General features: G+C 40.7%; 1 protein-coding gene across 1 annotated transcript; it reads right to left on the bottom strand.

The window, feature by feature from the left end:
• Nucleotides 1-3,526: 3,526 nt before the first annotated feature.
• On the bottom strand, nucleotides 3,527-4,953 carry LOC106323379. Its single transcript, XM_013761515.1, has 2 exons — nucleotides 4,277-4,953; nucleotides 3,527-4,139 (listed from the first exon to the last, which is right to left on the bottom strand). The coding sequence occupies exons 1-2, from the start codon at nucleotides 4,951-4,953 to the stop codon at nucleotides 3,527-3,529; spliced, it is 1,290 nt and encodes a 429-aa protein (XP_013616969.1).
• Nucleotides 4,954-11,397: the final 6,444 nt, after the last annotated feature.

The raw sequence follows: 11,397 nt of genomic DNA, 5'->3' as shown, positions 1-11,397 counted from the left end.
TTTTTTATGTAGAGACTTACAAGAATCAAAAAGATAAAAGAGAGAAAAGAGGGAAGGAAGCAGAATTTCGTCTGGGTTTGTCAAGGCAGATTTGGAGGGTCAAACGGATCCTGATCGGGCTGATATTTTGTGGGAAGCTTTTTCAGTCAGTGTGTTAAAGGTTCACCGAAAGGGTTAGATTTCAACGGTTGGATCTTCTGTTGTCTGGGTTTTAGTGAAGCTGGTTGTCACAGTTCTTCAGCAGTGTTGTCTTGAGTGTTTGGTAAATCTGACGGTGAGATCTTCTCTGATTGAGCCGAAATTTGGCAGAGGTGTTTTTGACTGGTTTATCTTGGATTTGTACGGTGGGATTAGTCTCTGGTTTCCGGAATCCTTGTGAGCTGAGGTCGTTTGGTTTCTGCTGGTTTTGAAGCTTTGTGTTGCTCTCTTGTTGTTGTTGTTCTTGTGTTGGAGATAACTCTTTGTAGCTTGAGTCTCTGTTCTGTTCAGGTTGTTGAACAGGGAGGACGTGGTTGTACTCACATACATTTATATAGTGGATTGTTGAGTGGACTACGGTCCCGTGGTTTTTCCTTCTCACATCGAAGAGGTTTTCCACGTAAAAAGTGTTTGTCTCATTTAGTTATTGCTTATATTATATCCTGCTATCGTCGAAGTATTTTTCTCTCAGATTCTCACAAGGTCAGGGGAAACACGATTGCTACATTCCTCTGCGCCTCGTGTCCTCTTTCCCCAACATGAGATCCAAAGAGGTCATTTGGCAACATCATCAAAGCTGCTGTGATTCCGGGACAAGCGTCAGCACACTTGCAGCCACCATGAACCTTCCGAACCCAACCGCAACACAAACCAAAGCATCTTCAAACCTCCTTCCGCAAAGAAACTCTAGATCTAGCGGTGTCTCATCTCCCTCGTCGTCCTCTAACAGGATCTTAGCCAGATGTGCCAATACCGGAGATCTCGCATCAATAAAACCTTGAGCTGTTCCACCGCACCACTTATGTTCCTCTAAACCACTACATGTTTGGTGGAGAGGGTCTCTGAGACCGATCAAATCAACCAAGAAAAAAGATGAAGCACAATTTAAGAAGAAACAAAACGAAAGATAGAAAAACCTCTTTATGGGTTTCTCCATCGATGCAGATGCATACGCATACACCCGCAATGGAAAGACACGGTGTCTCAAAAAGAAAATTTAGAGAGAATTAAGAGAAAAATATTCTAAAGAAATAATATATCATCCTTATCTAATAAGGATAAGCAAAAATATGATGTTCCAATAAATTAAACTGATTGCGCTAATTAGGTCAAGATATTTTAAGGTTAACACAAGATGGAGATTAAGAGATATAGATCTATCTAGTATATTCTTTACATGAAGATTAGTACTCTACAAAGACCGTACTTGTTTCGCACGTACAACTAATGTGATCATCAAACTAACAGTGATAATTACAAAAATTAGCACATGTCATATGTAATAACCATTTGATTTTGCGAAATTTGATTTTTGAATTTTTTTTGTTTTGTTTATGCTTGTCACATATGTTCTGTGTATTCACCAACAAACATATAAATACAATCAGTTTTTTTTTTTGATAAGTATGTGAATATCATTAAAAATGAAGCTGAATGATGTACAAGGATAAAGCGTTCAAGTCATTTGCTGCCAAAAAAAAATAAAAAACAGCTAAGAGAACTTAGAAGATGGCTAAAGGAACCAAATAACAGATGGGAACTAGGAGTGCATCAACCAGTGATGCATGAGGTTTTGGAAACGCTTTTGATGTTTCCTGGCATGAATGAGGTTCCGGACAAGCCTGTCGATAACCCTGAAGATAGAGTGAGGAGAAGAGGAGGCAGAGCCATGTAGCCGTCCATTCCGCTCAGCCCATAGTTTATAGATAGTAGCATGCACTGCGAGAAGCTTTAGAGTGGCTGTGCAAGCATCATGGCTTGTGTCCAGCCATTAAATAAGCGAACTCCATGCGTGGAATAAGACAGGTTTGAACCCCAACCGTTTAAGAATAAGCATCCATAACTCTTCACTGAATATGCACCTGAGGAAAATATGGTCTCTGGACTCGTCGTAAGTGTTGCAGATGCAGCATGATTTGGGAATTTCAAGTCCCCAAGAGGCAAGACGTTCGCAAGTGGGCAGTCTATCAAGATGAGCGACCCAAAGCATGAAGGCATGGCTTGGTATGTGTCCTTTAAACCAGACTAATTTCTCCCAGTCATCAGAGTGACCACGATTCCTGAGAGCCTCCCAAGTTGAGGCAGCAAAGTAGTTGCCCAGTTCATGCTCCCCCGCAAGCCAAAAAAATTATCTAACGAGGAAGATAAAGATGGAAGAGGGAGGGAGCATAGCATTAATTGAACATGTTCTGCTGCTGGCGATCTTGCTGGTCTTATGTTCCATCCCAAGGACGAGCAGGATGATGCAACAGAGGCTCGAAGTGGGATTCCTAACTAACGCTGCCCTGCTGGAGCAACCAGTTTTATCAGAGGACCCAGAGGCGACCAATGATCAAACGAAAAGCTAGCCTTGTTTCCCTGCCCAATATGACAACGAAGGAATCGTTCAGCCAAAGGACGAAGCTTAAGGATGCTTTTCCAGATCCAAGAAGATTGCTTGTTTTCATCAATAGACCAAATGGAAATATCTTTCATCCGATGAGATTTTGTCCAAGCTGCCAAGAGAGATTCCTCCTCACAAAAGAGAAGCCAGAAAAGCTTGAGGCAGAGAGTCTTGTTCCATAGTGTTAAATCACGCAAGCCAAGCCCTCCCTCATGCTTGGGGAGACAGATATTTGACCAAGAGACTTTAGCAGTAGCTCGAGATGTTGTGGAGCCATTCCAAAGGAACCTAGAGCATAGAGACTCAATGGCTTTGATACACCCTTTTGGCAGGACGAAAGAGGAGAACCAAAAATTGATTTTCCACAGATAACAGAAGAGAGTAACTGCTTCCGTCCTGCAAAAGAGAGAGCACGCGAACTCCACGAGGAGAATCTATTACGAAGCTGGTCCAGGAGAGGTTGGTAGTCAGAGATACGCAATTTATTGTGCATTAGAGGAAGCGTCAAGTAGCGGACATGTAGTGATCCAAGTGAGAAACCAAGACCCACAAGTTCGGAGGTTTCTGTCTAGCTCAATCCCACAACAAATAACTGTTTTTTGTCGATTCATCCTTAGACCAGACATTTCAGCAAAGCGGTCAAGGGTTTATCACCGTCGAAGAATATCATTATGTCGTCTGCAAATGAAAGATGAGTGACCATTGGAGAGGCGGCGTGAGGATGAAGACCAATCAACCCGGTTCTGAAGTTAGCGTTAAGCATCTGAGCTAGAACTTCCATTGCGAGTACAAATAAATATGGTGATAGGGGGTCGCCTTGTCGTAATCCCTTAGTGCCCTTGAAGTAACCTCATCCTAGCTCACCATTGATAGCAACCGAGAAACGGGTGGTCGAGATACACTGAGCAATCAGATTCACAAACGCTTCTGGGAAAGGTAGACACCTCAGAATCGAGAGATGAAGGTCCATCTAAGAGAATCGAAGGTCTTTTTCAAGTCTACTTTGAGCATTGATCTCTTAGATATTTTCTTCCAGTTATATCCCTGCACAAGTTCAGTAGCCAGCAGTACATTCTCGACAAGCAGACGACCTGGGATGAAAGCGGATTGAGTGTTTGAAATGACAGAGGGGAGAACCTTTTTCAAACGATTGGTTAGGAGCTTAGCAATGACTTTATATACTGTGTTGCAGCAAGAGATTGGTCTGAAATCGCCAATTTTGACTGCATTTTGCTTCTTGGGAATGAGGGTCAGTATAGTTGCATTCCACTGCTGCTGTAGGTTTCCTGATTCAAAGAATTCTGCCACAGAATCGATAACATGAGGTCTAACTGATCTCCACTGTGCTGTGAAAAATTCTGCAGGGTAGCCATCGGGACCCGGAGACTTGTTTTTAGGCAGATCAAAGAAAGCTTTTTGGATGTCAAGTCGAGTGTACGGGGTAGCCAGCTCGGTGATGGTGACACTTGGGCATCTGTACTGAACCAGATGGCCAATTTCCTCCAGAGAAACCGTCGTGTCGAGAGCTTCTACTCCCAACAAGTTTTTATAAAAGCCACTGCGTGTTGCATTATCTCTTCTTTCGTTTCCAAAATTGAGTCATCATCATCCAATAAGAGAGTAATCTGGTTTTGAGAAATCCTGGATCTGATGGAGCGATGGAAGAAAGAGGAGCCAGAGTCTCCTTTGTCTAACCAGTTAACATGGGATCGCTGGAGAAGGAAAGAGTCCTTCGCTTTGGCAAGCTCAGACCAACGCGCGAAAGCTTTCCTCTCTTCTTGGGCTGCGAGGGCAGTAGGAGCATTAAGCAGAACGTGTTGAAAGGCGAGAAGAACCTCAAAAGATTCTTTAACTCTCATTTCAAGGCCAGAGAAATTCTCGCGACTGAAAGAGCGGATAATACTCTTCATTGTCTTTAACTTCTTGGAAACCTTTAGCATCATAGTACCCTCAAATTGAAGAGAATTCCAACATTCATTCACAAGAGTCCAACCGTCCGGGTGGTCATTGAGCATGGAAAAGAACTTGAACGGCCGCTTAACTTTTGGTTTATGAGAATCCAAGAAAACACAGGAAGGGGCGTGGTCAGAAATTCCCGGATCGCCAAACACTCCAATAGAATTTGGAAACCTAAAGAGCCAGTCATCATTGACTAGAATTCTATCCAGTTTCTTAGAGACAACTGTTGAACCTTGCTTATTTGACCAGGTGAACGTGTTACCACAAAAGGGAAGGTCTGAAAGAGCGGAGGCTTCGATACAATTGAGAAAATCACGCATTCCACGAGAGGAGTAGTATGCGCCCGCGGTTGAATGTTCTGAATAATAGAGGACCTGATTAAAATCACCCAAAGCAATCCACGGGGTCCCCATCGTGTGAGACGAAGAAGATAAAAACTTAAGATCAGACTAGAGTTCCCGTCTGATCTTACTACAGTTCGAACCATACACCATAGTAGCTACAAACTCTGAAGTAACATAGGGAAGCTTAACATGACAGGTGATAGATTGGAGCGAGTTATGTAGAACAGAGACGCTGACCGAAGGGTGCCAAAGGACCCAAACTTTACCGAGATCCGAAAACTCATAATTACAATCAAAATGCCAGCCGGGGAAAGCTTTGTTGATGAGCAACGAAGCTTTAACACTGTTGACATGGGTCTCAACAAGACCACCAAAAATGGGATTATTACTCCGTAACCATTTCTTAAATCCACGACGTTTTATTTTATCATTGAAACCTCTAATGTTCCAACAAAAAATATCCATAAATGGGGAAATAATCAGAGGGTTAAAGGGCCTCTAGCCCTGGCAGCATTTTTTAAGAGTTTCTTCTTTCTTTTAGAGATAACTGTGATATATCGATCACCTTCATCCTCAGGGTTATCTTCATCGAAGGAGAGGCTGTCTGTATCAGACTCTGAGGTCGAATACAGTGGCTGGGAATGCCTCTTAGCGGAGTCATACAAAGCAGAGTTTAGATCGATATAGAATTTTTCCAAATCCACCTTTTGTGGAGGATGGTTTTGTATTGGAGGCGCCAAAGGTGAACCATTTTGAGACCCACGGAGCGAGGGTTTGTGTTGTAGGAACTGACCCGCTGATCTCTTTTTTGCTTATGGACCTTTGAGGTGGAAGCAACAATAGCGGTAGGAACCTTTGAGGCGGAAGCAACATCAAGGGTATGATTTCTGGGGGTTTCTTGACTGGCCACTATAGGGAATTGGCTTGCTATCGGAGCCTTGCCAGGACGCTGAGTACTAGGGGCTTTAGTAGGACGAGAAGCTCTGTTTGCTGTGCCGTCACTGGCACGGGGGCAAGAGCATGAGTCATGTTTGACAGAGCGACAAATAGCACACTTTGGAGGAGCTGAGGGGCAGCGGGAAATTGTATGGCCGACCTTCAAGCAATGGCTGCAAAGAGAAGGAAGCCAAGGACAAGAGACCGTAATCCAAAAAACCTCTCCTGATTCAAATTGCGCGTTGACAGCTTCAGACATGGGTTTACGAGGGTCAATGACAGTATAAACGTTCGCAACCTCGATGTTGGTGAGATTCTCCGTGGAGGGATGAAGTTTGAGAGGATGACCTACAAGACCTTCAATTTCCTTGAGAGCATCTTTGTTGAAGAACTGGAGAGGGACACCTGTAAAGTCGAGCCACACTGGAACAGTAGAAAGAGAGGGTTTTCCAGGAGTAACTCCTGGAGCCCATTTTGCTTCAATCATTGTCTGCCCATCGATTTGCCAGAGGCACTGGCTGAGGATTCGCCTGCGGGCATTAGGGCAGGGAACTCGGAACAGGAAAGCATTTCCATCCATTTTAGAGACCGCAATGTCGCGATGCTGCTTACTCCACATACCATTTACTATGGCTTGAACCGCTCCTCTAGCTAGAGCTTCTTCACAAAATTGGCCTATGATGAAGCTGTCCCAAGACTTACGGTTCTTTTCAATGACGGAGTTGGGAATGCGGACACAAGGTTCTCCAGATTCTAGAATGAAAGGCGTTCCTTCAGGGTCTAGTTTACTAGACCGAAGCTTTGCCTTTTCTCTCCAGACATAAGCATTGATCTGAAATTTCGAGGGGGCAGACACTGAAGGAGTATCCACTAGAGGCAGATGAGAGGCCTTAGTTGTGTCAGAGGTCGTAACTGGGCCAGAGGTCTCCGCAAGAATAGCAGCCTCCGCAAAAGAGGTAGCAGGTTGCAGAGAGGGGAGAGTCCCATGGTCGGTTACCTCAGGTACACCGTTAGATGTAGGTGGGATTTGTGAGTTAGGGTTTGCATCACATTCCGTAGCTGTAGTTTCTGCAACTTTGGTTTGAGGAGCAGAAGAAATAACATTCTCACGTTCTTAAATGCTAGTGTTGTGCTGGTCAGCTTGAGCAACGACAGTTAGCTGGTCGGATTGAGCAGCAACGGGTGGGGATGTGACTTTATCCGAGGAGGAGGTTGAATTCGCAGCTGGATCTGGAGAAGTAGATGCATGCGCTAAAATGGGTAAAGATTTGACTTTGTCGGAAGTTGATACCACAGCTGGATCTGAAGATGCAGGCGCAGAGATGGGTGATGATTTGACTTCATCAGAGTTCGATTTCACGGCTGGATCCGAGGATGCAGGCGCGGGTGGAGATTTGACTTCGTCAGAGGTCATTTTCATGGCTGAATCAGAAGATGCAGGCACGGGTGGAGATTTTACTTCTTCGGAGGTCGTTTTCACGGCTGAATCAGAGGATGCAGGCGTGGAAGAGTTCGAGGACGAATCAGACGAAGCAGAGGAGGCGGCGGAGCCAGTGGGGCTACCGCCAGTGGAGGTCTTGGGTTTCTTTTTTTTTGCCATGGTCGGCGGGGTTGGGGACCGACGCCGAGATCGGCGTCGGCGACGGTGGAGAGCAAAAAAAAGAGATCTTAGCTTGCCTCGGGGGGAGAGGAGCTAGAGAGAAAAAAGAGCCGATTTTTTTTATAACTCTATATGAAAGTTTGTATATGTATTTATGTAAATGCAACAACTTTGAAATAAAAACATAGAAATATGTATGTATAGTATGTGGTGTTTGGAAAGTTTCTACCTAAGTCTTCACTATTTACGTAGGGCATGCTTTTCTTAGTCACGTCAATCACTTTACAAACTCTAGCATCTGAATACGATAAATTTGTGGGGTGAATAAAGTTACATGAACATATGAATCAGAGCTTCCGCAATATTGGATCAATCGTAGGCATCACGAGCATTGAAGAAAATTATATCAATCAAATAAAATGACATCTTAACACCCATCTTGATCACTACAAGAAAACAGGCGGATACTGACGGACAAAATCGTCAGAAGTTCGTCGGAATATAGACAATTTGACGAATTTCTGACGAAAGTGGTCGCCGATATCATTTCGTCGGAAAAAAAAATCGTCGGAATTTCGTCAGAGTTTCCGACGACTTTCTGACGAATACCGATAAACCACATTCTGACGAACTTCCGACGACACTCCGATAACATATTCCGAAAACAAAATTCGTCGGAAACACTATATTCCGACGAATTAGGTCGTCAGAATATACTGACGAATCAGAGTCGTCGGAATATAGCGACAAGCACGTTCGTCAGAATATTGCGACGACACAAATTCGTCAGTATATTCTGACGACTTGTAGTCATCGGTATATTCCGACGACTATGATTCGTCAGTATATTTTGACGAACCGGTTTGTCGGTATATTCTGACGAGTCAGATTCGTCAGAATATACCATTTTTAAATATGAATAAATTTTGCATTTATAAATATTTTTTTATATTAAAAATTAATAAATACACAAAATGTGAAATTTAAAACTAATAATATTATAGAATTTAAATTTATACAAACTTAAATAGAAAAAAAAAACATTCATAAAGTTTTAAAATTCATAAAAAACTAAGAACCCGAAGGAAACAAACGATCTAGCTTTTCCAATATCTCGGCGTTGGTCTTCTTTTGGGATTCCAGCTAAGCAAGGATAGTGGCATTTTCAGAAAGGATAATGGCGTTCTGCTCCTCCAATGCCACAATCCGTTCATCTTTGTTCTATAGCTGCTCTAGAATCATGGGATCGGTATACGGAACTTGCGAAGAAAACGACGGATACGAAGAAGCACGGCGGGCCAACCCAACTAAACGTCCTCCTTTCCTTTAGGAAACGCCTACAAAAATATTTAAAGTTAGTAAACTACATTATAAAATAAATATATTAATAAAAAAATTACCTTTTAGACCATCTCATTTATTTGCAATCGGAACATGTTGGCTGAATCTCTGAGACAGGTTGGTTGAAGCTCCCGTGGAGTCGCCGTCATCAGAGAGAGGCTGAGATTGAGAAACTATCTCAGCTTCCACCAAATCAACTACACCTCTGATCACGGGGTCCTGAATTTGACCCGTCGTCTTGTTAGTGTGAGCCTCCTTAATAAGTTGAAGACGATCAACGGGATTACCGTCATTTGTTTCAATCAAAAAAACAGTCATTAGCCAAAGAATATATAAAAATATTTAATTAAATAAATATAAAGATAAAAAAAAAAAAACTTACAAGGTGATCCTCCTTAGAAGACATAAGCAAGCGCCGAGGTTGTGCACATACATACCTTTCCCGCCACGATCGCTCTTCCGGTTCTTGGAGTTCTTACGAGACGCCGCTGCAGTGTCGTCCTTCTCCCAATGGACTATCAACTGCTCCCACACCGTCCCGTTGATGTACCGTGGCCTCTTGTTCTTCTGCCTTACTGTCTTCCAAGCGTTGATCTGCTTCGTATAAGAGTTCATGGCCTTTTCATTGAATTTCTGACGGACTGTTTCCGGGAGACCGGACTCCCAAGTGAACTCTTGCTACAAAACACACATAATTTAATTAGTAGATATATATTAAAAAAAATTGAAAAATGCTTTAAAAAAAACTGAAGAGTTACCGCAAACTGGCGAAACCACAACTCCCGATCCTCGCGAGGAATCACCCTCCACTTCAAATATCCGGAATGTAGCATGGAATACATCATATTGTTGATGCTCTTGCTAATGCCATTGCTCGACTTGTCGAACCTTTAAAAAAATTGCATGTTAGAAAGTTAATTAACGGAAAAACACTACAAATAAAATAAAAATACTAACCAAGTTGAATGTCCCGGTCGTGGGTTGGGATGGAGAACCGGGAGATGTTCTCGACCTGGTTGTTGAACCAATTGTTGAACTGACATGACCCGCGGATCCTCCTGAGCAGCTGGAGCGGGAACATATGGAGCGGAAACATATGCGGGAACCGAGTTTTGTTCGTGAGATGATCCCGATGGACGGGAACTGCTCGCCGAACTACCTTGGCCGCCACGGGATGCGGAATGGCGTGCTTCCTCGGACCTAAAAAATAAATGTTAATACATCAAAAGATTGTTAAAAATATTAAAAAATGATTTTCTATTTAAATATGTTTTAATTTATATATTTAAATCTAAAAATGATTTATATGTATATGTATGTATAAAAAATTATAAATGTTTTTAAAAAACTATAAATATAGAAATGGTTGTTAAATATATGAAAAATTATTTTTACATCTAAAAATGATATATATATATATATGTATGTATAAAAAATTATAAATATTTTTAAAAATGTTTATAAATATAGAACAGGTTGTTAAATATATAAAAAATATATATACGTTTTTATCTATATAAAAAATATAAAATCGTTTTTTATATAAACAAAATATTTATAAAACGTTTATAAATATATAAAAGGTTGTTAAATATATATATAAAAAATATATATACGTTTTTATCTATATAAAAAATATAAAATCGTTTTTTATATAAACAAAATATTTATAAAACGTTTATAAATATATAAAAGGTTGTTAAATATATATATAAAAAATATATATACGTTTTTATCTATATAAAAAATATAAAATCGTTTTTTATATAAACAAAATATTTATAAAACGTTTATAAATATATAAAAGGTTGTTAAATATATATAAATTTTTTAAAAAATGTTTTATTATATATAGTTTATTACTGGAAACCCCAAAAACAATTTTAAAAATACAAAAACGTTTTCAATCCAAAAAAAATTAAAACAACAATCCTAACTAATAGATCCTAAACTATCCATTCAATCTTAAAGTTTTCAATCAAACAACCTTAAATCCTAAGATCTAACTTCCTAAACCCTAAAAAATTGAAATACACAAAGGTTTTATAGAATCTTACATGATTTGTGGAGTGGGGAAGAGATCTGACAGTGGGAAGAGGAATCGCCGGAGATGGGAGCTCGCAAATCGCCGGAGTCGCCGTCAAAGAGAGAGAAATCGGAGAGAGTTTAGAGAGAGAGGCGGAAATGACACATATCCATCGGAATTTCGTCGGAATCATTAAATATAATACCAATTGGCGGTTCACGAAAATTTTCAAGCTGTTTGTTTTCCCGGGTAATTTGATCTTCCGACGGATTTCCGACGGAATTAGTAATGTCGTCGGAATTTCGTTGGATAATAAATCCGTCAGAAAGTCGTCGGTATTTTCCGACGGATTACTGACGAGTTTTTCCTACGAAATTCCGACGACGTAGTGTTTAGGGGTTGAACACAAGTTTCTAAATGCAAAATTCAAATCTTTGATAATATATATAGTATTTGCATAAAGATTTAACTATAAAAATGTTTACATAACATGATTTTACACAAAAACATTTTTGTAGTATAAGATTAGATGAATATGATTGTATATGTATATGAGTGTTATGATGAGATGTTAGGAAAACCATGATATACATACATAAATATTTTAATA

The sequence above is a fragment of the Brassica oleracea genome, chromosome C2 (assembly GCF_000695525.1).
Source record: "Brassica oleracea var. oleracea cultivar TO1000 chromosome C2, BOL, whole genome shotgun sequence".
Lineage (NCBI taxonomy): Eukaryota > Viridiplantae > Streptophyta > Magnoliopsida > Brassicales > Brassicaceae > Brassica > Brassica oleracea.
This window is presented reverse-complemented; position numbering and strand designations above follow the sequence as displayed.